The following is a 22,728-nucleotide window of genomic DNA, read 5'->3' on the forward strand; positions in this document are numbered from 1 at the left end:
AGATGAATGAGGTGAGTGAGGGAAGACTGAAAGAACTGGGCTTTTTTAGTTTAGAAAAGAGAAGACTGAGGCTACATCTAGACTACACAGTTTTTCTGTATCCTGGAAAAACTGTTCCGCATCCAGGGAACGTGTTTGATCTTCCGCTTTTTCTGCAGAAGAGCAAATGCACTCTTTCAGAAGCCCCGGTATTGCTCGTTCCACAAGGAATAAGGGGGCTTCCGAAAGAGGGTTTTCCCCCCAACATTTGGCCCAGTCTAGACGTGCCAAATGTCAGAAAAGCCTCTTCCAACAAAAGAATCAGAAAAAAGCTACACAAAATGCAGAGCTCATTTTGCGTAGCTTTTTCAAAAAAAAAAAAAAAAAAGCGGCAGTGTAGACCTAGACAAAAAAAACCCACAACAAATGGTCTGGTAGCACTTTATAGACAAACAAAACATGTCGATGGTATCATGAGCTTTTGTGGGCACAGCCCCCTTCTTCAGATAACCGGAGTTATGAGTGGGCTATGTCCACGAAAGCTCATGATACCATCGACATGTTTTGTTAGTCTATAAAATGCTACCAGACACTGGCGTGCATATGGGGTATGCCGGGTGTGTGCAGGCACACCCTAATGTCTTTAGTTGCCAGGTGTCCGGTTTTCTACCAGACAGTCTGGTTTTTTGGGGCTCTGTCCAGTAAAAAAAAATCCAGAAAATACCAGACATGGCTGGTATTTTCTGGTTTTCCGACTGGGCATCCGGAAGCCTGGTGGAGGGAGTGGCTGGGAGGCGGGGCGCGATCGGTGCTGGGAGCCTGGTTGCATGTGAGGAGGAGGGGCAGCCCGGTCTGCGTTCCTGCGCGCTGGTCAAGCGCGTGGTGGAGCCACAGCCGGACTGACTCGTGCTTCACCTGGACTGTGCAGGGGGCAGGAGCGCCCTGGGATCTGCACTTCCTGGGTCAGTCCTGCTCCCCACCCGCTGATATGTTCCTCCCCCCGCCCTGCTCCCTCCTGGCTGGCCAATTGGTTCTCCCTCACTTCTCCTCCCAATCTTCCCCTGCCAGCCCCGTTGCACCCGCCGCCAGCCCTGCTTCCAATGGCCAGTTCTCCCCTCTTCTTCTGATCTCTCCGGACCAGGCCCTCTGTACCCAACCCCCGCCCCCAGCTCTACCTCCTGCTGGCTGGTTCCTCCTCCCGATCTTCCCCGGCCAGCCCCGCTGCACCCATTTTAAAAAAATTAAGTTTAGTTGTTTAGTTTCTTTAGTTTGTTTGATGAATAAAAATAATGTCCTTTATGATTGAGTCTTCAATAAATGTTCGCCTTTAAAAGAAACAGAATTCCCTGGGCGCACACCCTAATGCAATGTGCTGCGCACACATGCCTATGCTACCAGATCATTTCTTGTTGTTTTTTCTGTAACAGACTAACTGGGCTCTCCCCTGCAGCTCCGAGACCTAGACAGTGCTTTGTCCTGCCATGCGGGCGGGGCTGGACTAGATGGTCTCTAAAGGTCCCTTCCAGTTCCATGGCCCTACGAGACCCTTTGGAAGGTCGCTTGGGCTGGAGGCGGCGCATCAGCCCCGAGAAGAGCCGCGCAGCAGGAGGCGGGGCCACTTGGCGCTCCCTTCAGAGTCTCCAGCGCTCGCGGCCGCAGCCACCCCCGCGCGGCGCGTGACGCCTGGGCTCGCCCCCTGGCGGAGCGCGAGGGAAGCGCCGCTGGCACGCACGCGCCGCCCGCTCTCCTGGAACGCCGGGCGGGCAGGCGGGCGGGCTCTGTCCCGGGCGGCGGCGGCGGCGGGGGAGCGAGGCGCGGCCCGGCCGGGGGATGTTCGTGGCGCGCAGCATCGCGGCCGATCACCGCGACCTCATCCACGATGTCTCCTTCGACTTCCACGGGCGGCGCATGGCGACCTGCTCCAGCGACCAGAGCGTCAAGGTGCGCGGGGCTGGGCGGCCCCTTCCCCGCCGGGACGCGCCTGCCCAGCCGCTCGCTGCCGGGGAGGGCCCGGGGAGGGCGGGCGGGGCTGCGATGTCCCGCGCCAGCCTGGGCTCGCCGGGGCGGGGTGACCCGCGCGTCCAGCCGAGCCGCGCGCCAGGCCCAGGCGGCGGGAATGTCTCCCGGGCCCCCGGCTGGGGCGCCGAGGAGCCACCGCGACTGGGCCGCCGCGCGTCCCCCGGTGCGGCGAGGAGATCGCCGCCGCCTTGGGCCGGGCCTGCTCGCCGAGCCTCGCTCTGGCCTCCCTGGGCAGCAAGTGCCCCCAGCGTGCGCGTGTTGCGCGTTTCCTGGCAGCCCCCTCAGCGCCGCGGGGCAGGGGCGGCAGCCAGCCAGCCTTTCCCCCCTGCCACGTGTGTCGGCGGCCTGCTGGCTAGCGAGCCCGCCGTCCTGTTCAAAGCCCTGCAGGGAGCAAGGGTGAGAGACTGCGGGCAAAAGAAACGTCGTGCTGGAGCACCTTACCGGAGACGCTGGAGTGTTACCTGGCAGGAGGATCAGAGTTGGATTATGTAATTTGCACATATTTAAAAATACTCTTTTCATATAGGGATGTCACAGTGTAGACAAGTGAATGGTAATCAATTATCCTGGGTTTAGTGGTTAAAATTGTCGACTACACCTATTTCCTCCCGATGCCTCTTAAGTCAGCTCCCCGTGACCACCAGATCTGCCTGCCCAGCACCCACATTGCCTTCTCTGATAGAGGCAGTAGTATGGGGGGAAGGGGCAGGTGGGAGCTAGTACACATGGGGAGCTTTCAAGCAGGCTCCCCATGCATATTGGCTCCTGCAGACTTGTCCCCCCCCCCCACCTCCCCCCGTGTGCCTCCTACAGTGGCAGTGGAGGGGAGGCAGGCAGGAGCTGGTGCTGCGGAGAGCTGGCTTAAAGCTGGTTCCATCCAGCACTAGCTCCCTGGTGCCCTCTCCTCCCCCACCCCCAGCCACTAGAGGCAGCAGGGGTGGGGGAGGCAGAGGAAGCTGACACGAAGCAGCCTCTGTCTTCAGTGGCCGAACTCTCTGCAGATAGAGGCGGCTCCATATCACACAGAGCAGCTGCAGTCTGCGGTAAGCCTGGATCTGCTGTGGACAGAGGGTGTTCTGAGAGAGCCATTTCTGTCTGCTGGGGGTCTTGAGTTCCCCACAGACAGACTGCTCTGCATCCCATGGAACAGCCTCTGTCCATGGGGAGCTCTGCTCCTTTGGGGACAGGGGCTGCAGCTGCTCCTTGCTGCTGCCTCTGACATAGAGGCAGCAGCATGAGGAGGCAGGAGCTTCCCCGAGAATGTGGCTGGGAGTGTATTGGCTTCGCCCGCCCACCCTCCCATGGTTTTCCAAATAGACCCCTGGGGACTCTCGAATAGTCCTGTAACCACTAAGATTTCATGTGGTTACATGGCTATTCAATTACACGATACCTAACATTTGTACTTTAATATTTAATTCGCTGTTTCCTCCCTCAGTGAGTATTAAAATCATGGCAAATTGGGAATATATAGTATTGGCTGCTTTTAAGTTATATGAAGCTAATTAAAGGCTGGTCAAAGTCTTGAAGTCATGTTTTTGTAGCTTTCCTTTTACTCAAAAATAACTGGATTAATTTATCTCAAACTTAAACAACTATGGTCTGAGAACAAGTTTGTAAAAATTATCCGTGAAGGTAATGTGCTTGGGAAGGTTATGGGTGACTGTTAAAGGGGGGGGGGGGAAGTATGCTTCAAAATAGAGCTTTAGTTCCAGTGTTCGTTGCCTGAACTCTATAATGTAACTTTGCATTAGAGATGCAAATGGTTACCTGGTAAGCATTCCTTAATGTGGGGGTGGGGAACCTTTTTTGGGTCTGGGGTCACTGAACCACAGAAAAATCAGTCAGGGAGAGGGGGGCTGCACACAATTGGGGAGGACACAAAAAAAACCCCACACTGATGTGGCCCCTGACTGAGAAGGAGAAAGATACTCCTTATGTTCCCCTCACACACCAGAGCCTAGAGGGGCCTAGCCTAATAGATTTTGTGTGCTCCAGCCCTGCAGTGAGGTAGCAGGGGTGGAGGAGGGGGGCTGGAGCACCAGCATCAGCTCCCAATGATGGGGGGTGGCGCTGAGCGGGGGGGGGGGGGGGGGGGCCTAGATCCAGTCAAGCCGAGGGCCGCATGTGGTCCTCAGGCCTGAAGTTCTCCACTCTTGCCTTAATGGGTGTCAGGGAGCTGCCTGAAGGGCTGGTGTGTGTGGCCAGGGTGGCGGGTGGGGGCAAGCGGGAGAGAATGGCAGCAGGATGGCTACTGGCTCCCAGCCCACCCAGGGTTGTGGGCTGTGAGTTGGCAGGTTCGTGGGGGAAGCGCTGCCAGCTCCTAGCCCTGTGTGCTGTCAGTGGGCAGGCTTGTGGGGGAAGAGGGTGCTGCCAGCCAGCAGTTCGACTCGAGCTGGGAGCCAGCAGTCTCATCTTTTCTCCCCCACCCCATCTTCTGTCCCATCTCCTTGCACGAGGCTGCCAGATCCCAGCCCATGGGAGCCTAGCGGCCTGGAACAGCCCCCACCCACACCCGTTTAATCAGTTAATCTGTCAAACTTAATGTCTAACCAGTTAACTAATTAAATGGGATTGTATATCCCTACTTTGCATTTTAAAAAGTACCTTTTTATCAGAGAACCTTGAAAAGATTTATATGTATAATGCCTCCCAGTGCTTCTATAAGTCTGTCTGCTCTATAAATAGAGTGTAAATCTAGGAAATGGTTTGTAACAGTGGTCCCCAATGCGGTGCTCGCTGGTGCCATGGCGCCTGCTGGGCCATTTCTGTGCGCCCACCCAGTGATTGGGGCCGATCCCACCCCCAGGTGCATGGGCAGTGCCAGCCCCTGGGTGCGCAGCGTATTGGCATCTCTGCCCCTGGGCGCACGGCACAGGAGTGGCGCCGGCCCCGGATGTGTGGTATATGGTCAGCCCCACCCCTGGGCGTGCGGCACAGGAGCGGCGCCAGCCCCAAGAGTGCGGCTCACGGGTGGCGCCAGCACTGGGCACGTGGCATATGGGTGGCCCCGTCCCCGGTTTTAGAGTGGCCCTGCCCCGGGCACTCGGCAGCCCCAAAAGGTTGGGGACCACTGGTTTGTAACATGGTTGTGCTCTAAACTGGTTATAATCAGGGTGAGTGGCAACATGATTTACGTAAGATAAAATGGTGAATGAGAGAGGGGGCCAGGAATAAATTCCAGATTCAGTGTACTTATTCCTCTGAACTAACCAGTAATGACCTCCAGATCTTATTTGACAACATGGTAAAGGTGGATAAGGATTATCTCACATTTTTGTCTGGGGGGCAACTGAGGCAAAGAGGTTGTGATATGTCTGAGATCATACTTAAGTCAGAGGAGCTGGAAGTAAGGAATTCAACCTTCAGCTTCATGTTCTTTTTATTATTTCACAGTAGCCTACAAAGGAGGGGGCATCAGTTACAATTTCGTATTAAAATTATTTATTAAAACTTGCTGGACTAGGTAGGTTTATAATCTCTCTCTATATATAAAAAATGTTTCCTGTGGGACTACAGAGGGATGTCAGCACGTCACTCTGTGTCCCGTCAGCCCTCCCCCACTCAGCTGCCGGGGGTCCTTCCTCCCTCCCCAGTGCTCCAGGGGGCAGGAGCCACGTGGCCTGCCTGGTGCTCTGGAGAGGCGGGAGGGGGTTGGTGAGCATAGCGAGCGGGGGGGGGGGGGGAGGCCACAGCCCCCTAGTGTATATAAATATTGTTTACAAACATCACTGCTTAAGAATTGAAAAATTATTCACATCAACAGTGTTAAGCTACAATTTTCAGCCACTGTAGTGGGAATGTTGTGATTTTACGATACAAAAGTTTTGTTTCCAATTGCACAGTTATCTTATTGCTTGGACACAATGGAACATTATGGATTTTTTCCCCTCCACAAAGTAGCTTTGCAGGAGTAACCTTTATAGTTGGTACACATGTAGGCAGTCATAATTTCACTTTTTAGTTATTGACTTTTACCTTGAGTATCAATGGGGTGAGAACACAACAGACTGTGAAACTAAGGATGCTAAAAGTTGAGTAATTGACTAATCATATAGTTCATACAATTTGGATTGACGACATGATTAGTTGATAAGGGGAGGTGCTCTGTCCCCACTCGGTGCCAGTCCGGGAGTTAACCCTTTGCAGCTCTGCAGTTTAAATTTAGTTGGAGCCAGGTATGCGTGAACAGCCCGGCTCCTAATACGCTTGAGCTGCAGTGGAGGTAGCTCCTGGACCAGTCAGAGCTGGACCACTGTGGCTCTGCATTTTAAGTGTAGTAAGAGCTGTGAGGCTGTTAGGGGAGGTTCCTGGCTTGCGCTGAGTTTGTGAGCTACCCTGGCTGCAGCTCTGCAGTTTAAATGTAGTAAGAGCTGTGAGGCTCTTACTACATTTAAACTGCAGAGCTGCAGCCAGGGTAGCTCACAAACTCAACGCAAGCCAGGAACCTCCCCTAACATCCCCCTTTCACCCTCCCCCGGTTTCTGCCTCTGATAGAGACAGCAGCAGAGGGGGGAAGGCTGCACCGCGGAGACAGGGCTGGGGGGGAGGTCTGACTTTTAAGCCGGCTCCCCCCAGCAATAGCTGCTGTATTTTCCCCCTTTGTTGCTTCTGTATCGGGGCAGAAGCAAGTAGTTGAGTACTCGACTACTTGCTTACATTCCTATGTGAAATAAGGATGTTAAAGACTAGGTGACTATCCGATAAGCAAATGCTTATCAGATAGTCGAGTCTACTAGTCGGTTCCGTCCCCCCCCCGCCCCGCACTGCTTGTATCAGATAGAGGCAGCAAATGGAGGGGGGAGAGAGGGTACTTAAAAGTGGTAGTGTTGCACGGAGCCTGTTTCTGGGCTCTGTGCGGTACTACCACTTGGAAACACTGGGGCGGCATTTCAAAGGGGTAGCGCCACACAGCTGATCCTGGGCTCTGTGCAGCGCTGCCCCTTTGAAACGCAGCCTCGGTGTTTTGAAGCGGCAGCGCTGCATGGAGGTGACCCCGGGCTCCGTGTGGCATACTGTACATTTCAAAGGAGGAATGAGGAAGTGCCTATCCACTAGCTGAGTAGTCAATGGAAATTCCATCAACTACTCGACTAGTAAATCACTCGTTAGTTAACATCCTTAATGTGAAACTAAGAGGTTTTGGAGTTCTCATGCTGTTCTGAGATTACGATATAAGGGACACATCCTACTCCCTTTAAGTTACTTTATAAAAGAAAATAGGCTCATATTTTGCAACTGGGTAGTCCCCAGCTGACCCTGTGGTCGATTTCACACCTCAGTCCTGCAACTGCTTCATTGTAGATGCAAAGGTATGCAGGAATGGGTAGGGTCTTCAGAGGGGAAAGATTCTACATGTTATATGTGGATTGTGTCTCTGTATGCAAGGATTGTTTCATAAGCTTTATTTTCCTTCCTTTCTTGAAGGTAGTAAAGTATATGATTGCATTTTTATTTCTTTATAGGTTTGGGACAAAACTGAAAATGGGGATTGGCATTGTACTGCCAGCTGGAAGGTAAGCATTACTTAAGTATAATTAAGTATGGTTATGCTAGGGACTTCCCAGTATTTATTTAGTAAATCATTTTACTCAAGTATTTGCTGGCTTATACAGTTTTGTACAGTAGAAACTTCCCGATTTTCTTTTTACTAGTCTGCAAATCCAGTTATTCTAACTTCTAAAAGTCCATCAGTCTCAGACCACTTAAAATGTAAGCAGAGGCTTAATGAGGTTGTGTACTCTAGACTTCATTACATTTACTGATCTGTTTAGTAAATGTACAGCAATTTCAGCAGCCAGAACAGACAAGATACAATGGACAATTTTTGTTATTGTTGCACAGACTTTGTAATGTATCGCTGGGACTATTTTCTAGTCTCATTTAGGGATGTTAAAATACATGTATTTGTGTACAGTATGTAACCACTGAATATTTTAGAGATTACCCATTTACATGCTTGAAAGCAGGCTTCCCATGTGTACGGGCTTCTGCCTCCCCTTCCTCCATTACTGCTGTAACATGGAGGGGAAAGGTGGCTCCTCAGAAGCCGGTGCTTGTGCTGCTTTAAAGCCAGCTTGCTAGGAGCACCAGCTTCTGCCTGCCCCTGTGTTGCTTCTCTGTGGGAGGCAGCGGGGGGAAGGTGGCTCTGTGGGAGCTGGCATGTGCCAGGGGAAGGGGTGCAATTGGCGCACTGGTAGCTGGTTGGATGGCTCCACGGCATACAGAGCTAGCAGAGGGAGTGCGTGTAACCATGCTTATAAACCCAGGCTTATCAGTTAACCGTGTACAGTATATGTTGACATCCCTAGTCTCATGATGGGACATGAAAATGGAAGTGGTGAAAAGTTATTTTTTCAGCTGTTAAAAATAGAGTCCCTGCAAAGATACATTTGTATTCACATCTGATTTGCAAAAAAAGATCAGAGTGGCACTAGGGATGTTAATAGTCAGGGCTTGACAAATGATTCAATCTACTCACTCGTGGCGACTCGATTTTAAGCTGGTGGGGCTGTGCAGCGCGGCTGGCAAGCAAGGCTCGCCATTGCTTGGCGAGCCCTGTTAATAGTGCTTAGGAAGCTAATCAAGTTGATGATGGCATTTTCATCGACCACTCAAGTAGTGGTTCACTGAGGCTCTGACTTTTAAATGTAGTAAGAGCCTGGCGGAGATGCAGTGTCTGGGACCTGGCTCAAGCTGGGACTGTTCTATCCCGGCTTGTGCCATTACCTCCGCTGTGCCTCTGCCTCCCCTGCCTCCTGCAGAGATGGTGCTGGGAGGAATGGGATTTTAAGCCAGCTTCCCCCAGCACTGGCTCCTGCTCCCCTCTCTCCCCCCTTGCTCCCTCTGATACAGAGGTGGCAAGGGGCAAGCGACTAGTTGAGTAGTGACTTGCATCCCTAAATTACACGAGAGAACTGAGGTGGTCAACTTTTAAGTTTACTGTAGTTTGTATAATTGGAATTAGAATTACAAGATTTCTGCATGCTAAAGTTGGAAGCTCAGGTGAAGCTTGTGTAGTCCTTTCCTTCTAAGAAGGAAAGTAGGCAGTCCAAGAGACTTTACAAATGAGTAGCAGGCAGGAAGGAAGACAAGCTGTGGTCAGTATGGACTTCGGAGGAATATGTCCAGGAAGTCAGAGGTGGTGGCAGCAGTTTAAATTATAGTTCTAATTTGTGTGTCAAAACATATTGTTTAGCTTTTTAACCACTTCTCCAAATTTAGGGGTATATTGTAGTGATTTTTAAACTTGCAAGAAAAATCCAAGTACTTTATCGGTTAACTTACAGTAGTTGTTCTTAGCAGTGATTATGGAATTTTGAGCATGGCTTTCAGTAAGTAATATACTTCAAGAAGTATTCTAAAAGCCTTTTAGATTTGTTACTTTTAACTTTTACATCTGTAATCCTTTATTTCCCTTGAAAACTTGACGTTACTTAAAAGCAAGATATTAACTTTACATTTCCCATGATTACAAATTAAGTACATATTTAGCAGACTGTTTGTTTTTTTTATCTTCCAGACACACAGTGGGTCTGTGTGGCGTGTGACATGGGCTCATCCTGAGTTTGGACAGGTTCTGGCTTCCTGCTCTTTTGACAGAACTGCTGTAGTGTGGGAAGAAATAGTAGGAGAGTCGAATGATAAACTTCGAGGGCAGAGTCACTGGGTGAGACTTGAAATATTGTTAGTTTTGACACACACATACTTAGATTCTCCTGTTCTTTATGCTATCTCCTATTAATGGTTCAGCATTAAGATTTCAGCTGCAAAAACTCCAGAGTTAAACAGAGGATTGAACTTGGCTAAATCTGAAATTGTTCCAAACTGCAAGTTATTGTAATCTGGCGGAAGTTCTCTTTTCTTCAATCTATTTTCTACTCCCAAATAGAACTGGAGAGAGTGTCCTTTTCCATGGAGCTTTTCTGTTAAAATAGTCATTTATTTGATAATAGCGCTTGTTAACTTATGATTGTACTTTATCTATGCTAATTTTAAATGAATGGCTTGGTTTTCATCAAATAGACAAATAGATGTCAAGTGTCTCCTAACATCAAGCTGTGTCCTTTTTCTTAACTTCATTATAGAGTGAGACCTGCAGTTTTAAATATGTAACCGATTTTATATTACATATTTTTTTTTGCTGTCCCCTCTGTTAAAATATCCACAAAGGAAAAAATGCTTACCTTAAAATTGATGAATTCTGTGTAGCACATTAGACCCTTCCTATGCAGCTGGAATTCCTTACTTATGTAGGACAGCTACCACCTACCTCACAAACAATATACAGCCTATAACAATAAGTCTGGTACCCTTTGTTTTGATATTCAGCTCCTTTTTTGCTGCTACCAGATTTTAACATGCCAAGATTTTTGCACTGAAAATATTTAATTACTCTAAATATGATGGATGGGTGGAAATTTGAAGAGTTGACTAGGGATGTGAACAAATAGTGGACTAGTCTATTAACAAACAAGCTTATGCTTATCAGTTAATCTAGTCGATTACTTGCATTCCCTCCCTCCCCATGCTGCCTCTACCAGAGGCAGCAGTGGGGAGGGGGAGGAGGCTGCCATGGAGCAGCCTCTATCTGCAGTGAGCCTGGACCTGCTCTGGGCAGAGGCTGCTCCAGCAGCAACCCTTACCTGCAAGGGGCTGGGGCCTCTCACGGGTAGGGAGTGCCACTGCAAAACAGCCTCTGTCCACGGTGGTGTTGGTGCTGGCCATGGACAGAGGCTACTTTGGGACTGCTGCTGCTCTGTGCTGCTGACTGTATCAGAGGCAGCAGTGCAGGGACTCAGGCAGCCTGTCTGTGAGGGGCGTTAGTTTTTAAACTGTCTCCCTTGCAGACCAGCCCCTGTCTGGAACCCTGCACTTCAGCCTCTGATAGAGAGGCAGCAGTGCGGGGTGGTAGGAAGCTCCCTGGGCATAGGGCTGGATTGCACTGGCTGCTGGCCCTGCCCCTGGGGACTAAAGAATAGTGGACTAATGGCTAAGAATTCAGGTGGTTATTTGACTATTCAATTAACCTAGATAGCTAACATCCCTAGAGTTAACTTCTACCCAGGTGATACTTACAGCTTTTGGCACCTGAAAGCAGGTTTGGAACCTGACTTTGATGTGTTTGGTGCCGGACCATCAGGAGTGCCAGACCGTCAGATGCCGGACCAATGGAGTTTTACTGTACTATAGTGGCTACTGCTATAGCTAACTAGCCACACTCAACCGGCCAAATAGCCACATAGTTCAAGCCAACTAGCCACACTTTACCAGCCAAATAGCAACATGTGGTTAGTGTGGTGGACACCACAGCTCTAGAACCTGGGGCACTAGTATGTAGCAATTTATATGGTCACATATCTGCATCATAAACTGGTGACTAAAGAACAAATGCCTGTAACCATCCATCAGTTATTTAATGATTACTGCATTTATTTTCAGGTGAAAAGGACCACTCTTGTAGATAGTAGGACATCTGTTACAGATGTGAAGTTTGCTCCCAAACATATGGGTCTTATGTTGGCAACCTGTTCAGCAGATGGAGTAGTGAGGATATATGAAGCTCCAGATGTTATGAATCTCAGTCAGTGGTCATTGCAGCATGAAATCTCATGTAAACTAAGCTGCAGTTGCATTTCTTGGAATCCATCAAGGTAAGTTTTATATAGCATCATTTAGATAGGTGTAAAGAATGAAGGAAGGAAAAGTCCAAAGATTAGTTTATCTAAAACTTATTCATTCAGTAAAATCCAAAAGATTTTTGTCAGGTCTAGAGGAAAACATAAATACGAAAGACTTTGATATAGTTTGGCTCAATTAAATTGTGAGAGTTTGAGAAGAAATGATGGGGGGGAGGCATCTCTACATTAAGCTTGTCTAAAGCTTTATTATTAAGGACTATTGAGCCCTTTCTTTGAGAAGGTCTCTTGTGTTCTTTTCAGCAGGCCTTTGATATTTAACTGGAGGAAGCTCTTTGGGCTATAGAAATATCTTGAGTTTCATGAAACGCCATTCAGATTTGTCTGAGATATATAGTGTTAAATACTGCCATTTCCTTTTGCTCACTTCTGTTCCTCAGGAAAACATGCTAAGTCTGCCCAAATCACTGAACATTATGAGGCCAGGCTGATGTCACTACTAAAGCAGTAACACGTGCCGAACAGGAAATTCCAGTGACCTTGCAAAGCAGCCTTTGGGGAAGGAAGAGGGCCTTAAGAGAGGCGGTGTAGGCTTATTCAATAAATCCTACATGGCTCTAGGAGCGCATTAGCTGCATGTGACTTGTGATGGGACAAGAACTCCTTGATCCCACCTTAGGAGAGATGGAGTGAGAGACAAGAAGGTCCTTACTAAGCTACCAAGAAGGGAGCTTGGGGTAGGAGACTGGAGTGCAGGAGGTGGAGTTGGGTCTGAGAGGGAGTTTGGGTGAAGGGGTTGTGATCTAGGACAGGGTCTTGGTGTGCAGGATTTGGGAGGGGATATGGTTTCAGGAGAGGATTCTGACCTGGGGGAGGGATGTGAGACTTACTGGAAGTGGGATGAGAGGGTGCAGAGAGTTTGGGTGGTGTCCTGGGGAGGTAGTTGGCAAAGAGAAATGAGGGTGGAGTGCCAGAAGCAGGCTCTGGATGGAAGACACTTACCTAGGTGGCTCATAGGAACCTGAGGCAGGCTCTCTGCCTGTTGGCTGCAGTCCAGAGCTGGTCATAAGGGCTGGTTGCTGCTCCATGTGGCTCTGCTCTGGGTGTGGGGAGGGAGAAGGCGTTGCTCCCTGCCTCTGCCCCCAGCAAAATTTCTCAGCTCCTATTGTCTGGAAGCTGGCCAATGGGAGCTGAAAGATTTTGCTGGGAGGGGCAGAGTCAGTGTGTGAAGCCTCCGTCTCCTTCTCCAGTGTCCAGATCAGAGCGCTGCCAGCTGTTTAAAGCAGAATGAACTGCTCTGTGCCTAAGGGTTCTGGTGAGGCAGCCTTGGGCTGCATCTTACCCACCCCTGCTCTAGACCCAGCTCATGACACCAGTCTCTTTGGGGTGTGGGGATACATGGGGCAAGAGTTGCTCCAATGCCAATCATAAGGATTGCGGGAGCCAAACAGGACTACACTGCTTTTGATTTTTTTTTTTCACCCCTAGCTCTGGCAATCCACTCCTCCTTTTGGGAAAATAGCTGGCTCCAGGAGACTAATGTACTTAGCTGTATAGCTTACATAGTGGTAATCTGTGTTTCTGTTCTGAAGATTCAGGTTTAAACACTCCTGATTGATTGTGATGTGCAAGTTGTTAAAGTTACAAACAGTTTATTTTACCTTTTAATTTATTTAAAAACAAATTCAAAAACCCCTATGAAATTATGTACCAAATTAAGTAATTAAAATTATTTAATTTGCAAAAGACAAACACAAGTTAGGACATGGTCAGTTTATAATTACAATTCTAATTCTAGCTCCATGTGTATATGCTTTAGGGATGTTAAATTTAGATTAATTGTCTAATCGAATAGTTGATGTAATTTGCATTGACTAGTCGAGTAGCTGATAAGGGCACCTCTGCCTTTGAGCAGCCCAGGCCAGCTGGGGATTCTCCTGCTGGCCCTTTGCTTCCCGCAGCATTTCAAAGTGGCAGCGCCACATGGAGCTCAGGGTCAGTGAAGGAATCCCCAGCTGGCCCTGGGCTGTATGTGGCATTTCAAAGCAGCAGCACTGCACAGAGCACAGGGTCTAGTCCTGGGCTTCACGTGGAACTACTGCTTTGAAGCATCCTCCTTCCCCTGCTGCTGCTTTCTGATAGAGGCAGCAATGAGTGGAGGGGAAGGGACTATAAAACTAGTGTGTCGACTATCTGATATGCATTTGCTTATTGTATTGTTGGCTAGTCGTTCACATCCCTAGTATGCATTAAATGATAGTCGTCAGTTCTATGCTTCTTTTTCCACAGGGACCTTGCCTCATTCAGTGAGGAAGATGGACGTTCTAGGGGACAGAATTCTAATTGCACAGGGAATTGAAAATCTGTTAGTTGTAAACTTTTGAATGCTTGACTTCGCAGTCTAACAAACTTAAAAAAAATGTTTTTGTCTGTAGTACTTAAATAAATTGTGCTGTGCACAATAGTACTTTGTAAATGTAATGGTATTTATTTTTCACTTGTAGCTCTCGAGCTCATTCTCCGATGATAGCTGTAGGAAGCGATGACAACAGTCCAAATATACTGGCTAAGGTTCAGATTTATGAATACAATGAAAACACCAGGTAACTTAAGGAATAAACTACTACAGTTTCATATGTATGAACTGATCAGTTAACCACACGCCTCATTTGGACCCCAGTTAACCACACACCTCATTTGGACCCAGAAATATACAAGCAAGTAGCAGCAGAGGACGCTTTCTCTCCCCCCCTCCCCCCCCAAGCAAATAAAGTACAGTATTGTGACATGGAAATTACTAAGAAAAATGCGTTTTCTGCATTTTGTTTTACATAGTTGAGTTTCAAAGCTGTATTAAGTTAATGTTCAATTATAAACTTGAACCGTCATAACGTTTTCGTTTTGTTTAGAGTTGCAAATATTTGAGTTACAATCTCTACTCCTGGGGCATTTGTAACTCTGAGGTTACAAATCTGATGTGATGGGTTTAGAATGGCTGTTTGCTGGTTTATAACAGTGTGGTAGTTAAATAGTTTTTATTCTTGTGAATGCATAGAAGTAGAAAATACACTTTTGAGTAACAAAATACTGCATCTTTGTAGCTAATGCATATGTTCCTGTATCCTGGAATGGGTAGAAGAATCATTTCAGAATGTTGGCTGATGTTACACATCATGATCATGGACCATGACTAGTGCTGTCATTCCAAACACACAAACCCCAGGAGTGTCACAAAGAATTTTCATAGAGAGATCTGAGGCTCCAGTCGTGCACAGATTTACTTAATGCACTTAAAGTTAAGCAGATATATAACTCTTGGCAAGATTAGGGCCAAGATTTAAATAGTCCAGTGCTTGAATTCTTGTTTTTAAATGCTAATATGAACAATGAGTGTTACATCACTACCTTTTAAAAATGTTTTTAAAATGTAAAATATTTTCAGCTGATGGTAGAAAGTCCTTTGAATAATCAACATTCTTTAAAGACTATTAGGAAAGCATTAGATTTGTTAAATTAGGCACACCAGTAAGAAAATGTGTGGATGCTAATGTGAAGCCTTAATTTTATGATAAAACTATTTAATTTTGAGATCACATATATTAGAATTTCTGCCTCATTCAAGAGGGTCCTGAATAGTGCATGAGGCAGGATTCATACCTTGTTCTGGACCAGATTTTGTCTGAAATGACAGTAGAGCAAATGTAGTTTTTTCTAATAAAGCAGACTTGGGTCCTAGTATAATGGTACTCGCACAACAAATGAGGCAGTCAGAAGTTAATTGTTGAACACAGATGATGATGATTTCTAATTTATAACTATTAATACTTGTTTTTAATTTGATTACTGGTCCCTTCTCTGTACAATACTTCCCTCTGTTATCTCCATGTTGTTTGCATCACTGGCTATGATGTCAGCATTCATGAAATGAATAACCTGTCTGTTGCTCTTCAGGAAGTATGCAAAAGCAGAAACTCTTATGACAGTCACTGATCCTGTACATGATATTGCATTTGCTCCGAACTTGGGAAGATCTTTTCATATTTTAGCTGTAGCTACCAAAGATGTACGAATTTTCACACTGAAACCTGTGAGGTGAGCTTTTGAGATTCTTAACATAAAAGCATACTGGGGGACTGTGCCCTCTGCTTGCTACACTCACCTACCTCCCCCCGACCGCTTTCGCTTCACTGAGAGAACCTATTGAGGTTGACAAGATGATGACATCATTCTGTCACCCAGCAGGAACATTGTCATCCATCAGGAAAAGCATTTTATATAGATATGGGGGGGTGGGGGGGGGGCAGGGACATAGTCTTGTGCTGATATGCTTTGGTGATGGAAGAAAACATCAGTAATTTAAGCCTATCCAGAAAGAACTGCTCTTAGCGGATGACACTAAGCTAGGGGGAGAGGTAGATACACTTGAGGGCAGAGATAGGGTACAGAGTGACTTAGACGCATTGGAGGATTGGGCCACAAGAAATCTGATGAGGTTCAACAAGGACAAGTGCAGAGTCCTGCACTTGGGACGGAAGAATCCCAAGCATAGTTACAAGCTGGGGACCAACCAGTTAAGTAGTAGTTCTGCAGAAAACGACCTGGGGGTTACAGTGGATGAGAAGCTGGATATGAGTCAACAGTGTGCCTTTGTAGCCAAGAAGGCAAATGGCATATTAGGTTGCATTGAGAGGAGCATTGCCAGCAGATCCAGAGATTTCATTATTCCCCTTTATTCGGCTCTGGTGAAGCCACATCTGGAGTATTGTGTCCAGTTCTGGGCCCCCACTACAAAAAGGATGTGGATGCATTGGAGAGGGTCCAGTGGAGGGCAACCAAAATTATTAGGGGGCTGGAGCATATGACTTATGAGGAGAGGCTGAGGGAGTTGGGTCTGTTTAGTCTGCAGAAGCGAAGAGTGAGGGGGGATTTGATAGCAGCCTTCAACTTCCTGAAGGGAGGTTCCAAAGACGACGGAGAGAGGCTGTTCTCAGTAGTGACAGATGGCAGAACAAGGAGTAGTGGTCTCAAGTTGTGGTGGGAGAGGTCCAGGTTGGTTCTTAGGAAAAACTATTTCACTAGGAGGGTAGTGAAGTACTGGAATGGGTTACCTAGGGAAGTAATGGAGTCTCCATCCCTAGAGGTGTTTAAGTCTCGGTTTGACAAAACCCTGGCCGGGTTGATTTAGTTGGGATTGGTCCTGCCTAGAGCACGGGGCTGGACTTGATGACCTTCTGAGGTCTCTTCCAGCTCTGTGATTCTATGTTATATACAACCAATAAACTACCACAACAAAATTTTCTTTTACATGTCTCAGTACTTGTCTGAGGAAAATATTGTTTCATACCTTCTTGGCAAACATAGCTGATACTTTTTATTTTCTTGTTCAGTATTAGGAACATTTATCTTACAATACAAGTATATGCAGAATTTTTACTCATTTTTTTTTCTAAACAGGAAAGAATTGACATCTTCTGGAGGCCTAACAAAATTTGAAATTCAGATAGTGGCTCAGTTTGATAATCACAATTCCCAAGTCTGGCGAGTGAGCTGGAACATTACAGGCACAGTGCTTGCATCATCTGGTGATGATGGCTGTGTTAGGTTGTGGAAAGGTAAGAGTTCTGTGGGGCACGCATTTTAGATTGCTTTGTCAAATGCTGAAAGATTAAAGATTGACCTGTAGTTATGGGGAAATTGATTTATTTCCTGGAATGCATATTCCTTTGAATTAGTTTGTGGACTGTAAGTGTTTTTGAAATACATGTAAAAAGAAAAAGAATCTTACAGGCTTTGATTCAGAGCACAGTAAGAGCCAACAGAACTTGTCTTGTAAATTTTTCAGATAAAGTAGTAGAAGTCATTGTGCCCTTTTATCTTATGAACTTGTCTGCTGCAGTGAGGAGTAAATATTAGATGTATGCAAAACTCTAAAATACGAAAGTTACCATTTCTGTTGCTGTCTTCCGTCGGTGGCAGAACAGTGAAAAATCTACTTTCTCTAGATCTTGAACAGTACAGATACTTAATCTTCAATGTGCCCAGCTAGTACTTTGTAATGTTATGAGTATTAACATTTTTGTATGTAATAATTTATTGGAAAGGTAAACTTTGTCACTTGTATATTTCAGATTTATTGTACATTGACATTTTTAAGCTTAATAAAGTGGAAATTGCAAAAAATAGATGTATTCAAAGTGACAGGAAAAATTAATCATTTCCATCATTCACGGACTTCCATTCGGTCTGTCAGTTGGCGGACCCAATAATGTAGATTTGAGAGAGAGATTTAAGGACTCTGGTCTGTATAGATACCTTTCACAAGAACTTAAATATCAGACAAAGTGGTGGATGGGAAGAGAATGTCAGACATTTCAAGAGCTAGATCTGAAGTGGTCCTAAAATTGACATAGCTCCTTTGAGTTCATGGGTGCTTCACAGTATTACACAAGCTGACAATCTGCCCAAAATGTTGTAACCCTATCAAATGCTCTTAGGGATCTTAGGGTCGGAAATAAAAAGTTACTTCTTATATCTTTGCAGCTAACTACATGGATAACTGGAAGTGCACTGGTATATTGAAAGGTAATGGGAGTCCAGTCAATGGTGGTTCTCAGCAGGGAATGTTTAATACTTCCATAGGTTCAGCCAATACAAGCCTACAGAATTCATTAAATGGATCAGCTGCTGGCAGGTAGGCTAACTTTTACGTAGACCTTAGTATTTCTGAATACACTTAATTTCTGTGAACCTACTCCACTCTGTTCCCTCTCATTTTGGTTGTTTCTCTTATGTTTGTGTGGTACAATTTTTGTATGGCACAAGTGATTTTTTTCCCGTTACACTAAGATTTAGAAAAGTGATTAATTTTGCATCTGTAACGCAATCATAGATTCCAATGTATAGCAGATATTCTTTTTCAGGGCTCTGTGTATTCTGCAGCGCAATGGGACCAAATTCCACAGCAGAAATTTCCAAATTCTGTGGCAACATGATTTTGTACTATTACTGTGAAATATCTTTCATTTCCATTCTTATGCAAATGCACCTTTGGTTCATAGTTCAAAATATTCATTCACATAAAATTCAGTGATTATTTTTGAGGATGGGTATCTTTCCTATGCTCTCCAGGTGGCCTGGCTCCACAATCCAAGCCTTGGCTCCCGCGATGTTGTCCAGGAGGCCCAGCTCAGAAGCTCCTTTCCTTCTGTGTACTAGGGAAGGGGGAAGCTTGTAGCCTGCTTCAGCGGGTTATCTCCCAGATTTCTCAAGTGTCAGCTGTTGCTCTGCTATCCTGGCAGTCCAGCTGGCCAGCCTATGCTCCTGGCTCCTCCTTCTCTTGGCTGTAAGCTGAACTCCAGCTTTGGCCCTCAGTGGAAGAGTGCAGGGATCATGCACTATAATATAATTAACTTTCCCTTGTGGGGAAGGCTAGAGAGCCAAGAGGCAGCTGCAGACCAAATCCCAGGAGGACAGGAAGACAAAAATCAGCTGGTTGCAGCAAAAGTGTTGAACTTGATATCATCTTGCAAAAATGCTATTAACTGCAGCTGTGGAATTGTAGACTCCACAGGGCCCTGACTCGGATGGGACAGTTTACAACTTTAGCGCTTGTTGTTTCAGGCTCTCGGCAGACTCAGGCAGCCACTACTGCATTGGTGTATGTTTCCTTGATATGTTTCCAAGGTTATCTCCACAATTCTAAGGACTAGAAACATACTTAAAAAAAGAGAAATGTTCAATTCTTGTTCATAATTCTGCAGGAGGGTGAATTCCACTTTGAAGTCTACAGCCATGGAATCTCTGACTATACTGGGCCCTGTCCTTTATGATAGAGCCGTATTATGTGCAAAAGTATTTATCATCTTTGCTTTGTGACTATATTGGGTTGAAAGTGTAAAAATCATACTTAGAACATGATTTCGTGATTTTTAAGTTGAATAAAAGCAAAGCAATATATTGACTATTGACCAAATTAGATTGGACCACCATTAGTTTGCTTTTAGACTACGCCCTGACAATACATTGTACATTTACACAGCAAAGGATAGTTAAACTATAATATTGCAATCTTTTGAAAATGAACTTTTATCAGAGTAAGTACATCACTTAGGCTTTCCATACTCTGGGTTAGTTATAAAAATAGTTTTGGAATGATTGAAACATGAAAATAAATGACTAGAAAACTCACTCAGTAGTGCTGTGTTCTTATTGTGTTTATAACCACCTGTGTCTAGATTTGTGATGCATTTTCCCTTCTCCGTTTGTATTATGTCCTTTTTAACAGAAAACAGAGCTGATATCAACCTAACTGGAGTAACTTTGCTGTTTTGCTGCTTGTTGCATGCACACAGGAATGGAAAGACAACTCCTTTTTCCCCTCCCCAACGCCGTTTGAGCTCTCCCAAGACACCAGCAGGCTGATAACTACTAAACGCAATTCAAAATGCCTCTTTAAAATTACACTGTATACTGTTTTTGTACTACTCGCTGTTGAAACTTCTGAAAGAGGGATAATTGGAAAGGGTTCTTGTTGAGACAAATTGCCATCAAAAATGATTTTCCACCCAGGAAAGCTCATGAATCTAAGGGATTAGTGTATATGGTTTAAAAGGATTGTTGTCCTTAGCTGGGTTGGGAGGAGGAAGAAGACTGCATAATGATTATTAAAGTGAGTTAATTAAGATTGTTTTGAGTAATTTTTGTTTGTAGTGTTAAAATATATAATTGATTCTTAAACATTACAGCTTTGTGATTACTTCTTAATATACTGCAATGTTAGTCTTAAAGAAATCAGATTACAGTGTGATTTGACAACTGTACAGATAATAGTTTAACTTAGTGTGGTGTTGCTTCATTTATAAATTCAAACTACTTCAAAGAAATATTTTGTAAGTACTGTCATGCTTCATGCTCACTAAAATACTTTTTAAAATATATGCTAGTATGTTCCTATAGTGTGATTCCATAGAATAATTGATTGCATCAGCACAACATTCTGAAGTGTACAGTAATCACCTAAATTCAGATCAACATACATCTTTAACTGTGTATTGTCCCAGGATTGTATTATTTGTCCACTCCATTCTGTAAATATTCTCAGAACAAAAAAACAAGATAGGTAATGTCTACAGATACTCTAATAGTTATATTAAAATACATAAATATTACGGGTAAATCATAATAAGTTAAATAAGAATGACATGGCATTTTCTGAGCATTGTGGTTATCAGAAAACTTTAGCTTGTTCTGAGGTTTCTGCAGAAGTATGTAAATACATAACAAGATTGTATTTAATTGAAAAGACTCATTCTTTGTAAATGTATATTGTTATATCTAAGTATTGTAAAAACAATCTGATGTTTTTACATATGGTCTAGTAAATTGCAGTAAAATTCATCTGGATTGGATGCAATGCAGCATATGTACTTGCATAATATTTAATGTCTGCCTGGTGTTGCAAATGAAGCATTATTAAAAGCTGTTAATAAGTTGCATGAATTCTAGGAGGCAGTGTGCATCAATGATTCTGATGACTGCTACAAGATCATTTTGATTTACAAAGTAACATTTCTTTGTAAAATGCATATTAAGAATGTATTTACAGTATTCTTTGTGAGGCTTTCAGTGGACAAGAGTATACGTTTTCCTTTCAAAAACAGTTTCAAGACTTGTTCAATCTTGTTTTTAATTAGAACCCTAATTTCTGCTGTTATGTTTCATTGGTTTTGGCATGGATATACTAAAGCTTTGTTTTTCCAGCATGTCTTTCTCCCCTTTGGTTTTCCTAGTATTTACTACTTTTCTCTTTTTTTTTTGTTTTTGTTTTTGTTTTTTTTGTTCTGGTGTTTTTGTTCCTGTCTTCATTGTTTGTTTCAGGTATTTCTTTCCCCCTCTGGATTCCCCACGGGCTGGATCAAGATGGTCCAGTTATGCCCAGCTCCTACCTCCTCCTCCTCCTCTGATAGAGCGCTCTTGCGATGCTGACACTGCCAACCTCCAGTATCCTCGTCCAAGCAGACGATATATCTCTCAGCCTCTTAACCTTTTACCTGAGAATGAAGGGATTTAAACATACATATTTAAAATAAATACTAAAGGGCCTTATTCAGATGGTTGTAAATGCTTCAGTTTTTGGCTGCTTTCATTTTTCACTTTTCCTCCTAAGATTTTCAAAAATCAGCTTTCTTGCATGATTTGGATCCTAATGCTTATGCATCAAAGGAATATTAGCTCTATTCTTCAGTAGCCTTTGATGAACTGTGACTACATATAAGCAAGCAGTGTTAACAGTGAGCTATATATAGAATAGCTGATTTCAAAGTGCCTATCTGGTAATTGGGTTTTTTGTATTTGGTTTCTTGTTGTCTTGAGTTTGTTATAGAGCATATCACGTCAATAAATGTCATCACAATTAAACATGCTTTCAAGGAATTGTTCGAGAGTTCTAAAGAGTAATTGGAATTGACATCTAAAATAAATGAAAATATTCCTGTTTACTACAGCAGAAGTTGAATTTTTTGTATGATTCATCATTTGTTAGACTTTTCCACGTTGTTGCATAAAATAAACTATTTAAATTTTATAATTAGGTTAATTAAACTTATTTTAAAAAGTTGATTAGTTGGCTCCTTTTTTCATCAAAGGAATACTATTATGACAAGAGGCTTCTGGATGCAAATATCCAATCTATCACACCCACTTGCAATGGGGTAGATGTGGGCAAATTAAACAATGTTTTCTGTAGACATTTTAAAACTCTGCATTTAGTATAATGTATCTTTTTAAATACTAAAACAAAATGTGGCTGTTAGTATGTAAGACCTAGAAGAGCTTGCTGATTGTGATTACTATTAGGACCACCACAAGTATTTTCTGAATCTTTTACTGGCTTACGATGCATAAAGATCTGAACGTAAGAGAGGCTTTTTTCCCTGTTTTTTTTTTAAATTAGAAATTGAGGTTTTATATGAAATCTTATCAATGGGATTTTTGCATGAAAAGTAGAGAAGGGAGAACATTTTTAAATAGAGATCACTGATTTGACAAAGTCAGTAATAAGCACTTTACATAACATATCTTAAAAGATTACATG

General features: G+C 44.5%; 1 protein-coding gene across 4 annotated transcripts; it reads left to right on the forward strand.

Moving 5' to 3' along the window:
- Positions 1 to 1,651: 1,651 nt before the first annotated feature.
- Positions 1,652 to 22,253, forward strand: SEH1L (SEH1 like nucleoporin). Of its 4 annotated transcripts, none has more exons than XM_075921015.1 (9): positions 1,652 to 1,920; positions 7,464 to 7,514; positions 9,521 to 9,667; positions 11,440 to 11,651; positions 14,141 to 14,239; positions 15,588 to 15,728; positions 17,091 to 17,248; positions 18,177 to 18,327; positions 18,765 to 19,823. In XM_075921015.1, the coding sequence occupies exons 1-9, from the start codon at positions 1,810 to 1,812 to the stop codon at positions 18,868 to 18,870; spliced, it is 1,176 nt and encodes a 391-aa protein (XP_075777130.1). In that variant the 5' UTR covers positions 1,652 to 1,809; the 3' UTR covers positions 18,871 to 19,823. The 4 variants fall into 4 exon arrangements, with proteins under 4 accessions (XP_075777130.1, XP_075777131.1, XP_075777129.1 ...); XM_075921016.1 differs by having other exon boundaries at positions 19,257 to 19,823; XM_075921014.1 differs by lacking the exon at positions 18,765 to 19,823 and adding an exon at positions 21,513 to 22,253 and having other exon boundaries at positions 1,653 to 1,920.
- The last annotated feature ends 475 nt before the right edge of the window (positions 22,254 to 22,728 follow it).

The sequence above is a fragment of the Pelodiscus sinensis genome, chromosome 2, assembly GCF_049634645.1.
Source record: "Pelodiscus sinensis isolate JC-2024 chromosome 2, ASM4963464v1, whole genome shotgun sequence".
Taxonomy (NCBI): Eukaryota; Metazoa; Chordata; order Testudines; family Trionychidae; genus Pelodiscus; species Pelodiscus sinensis.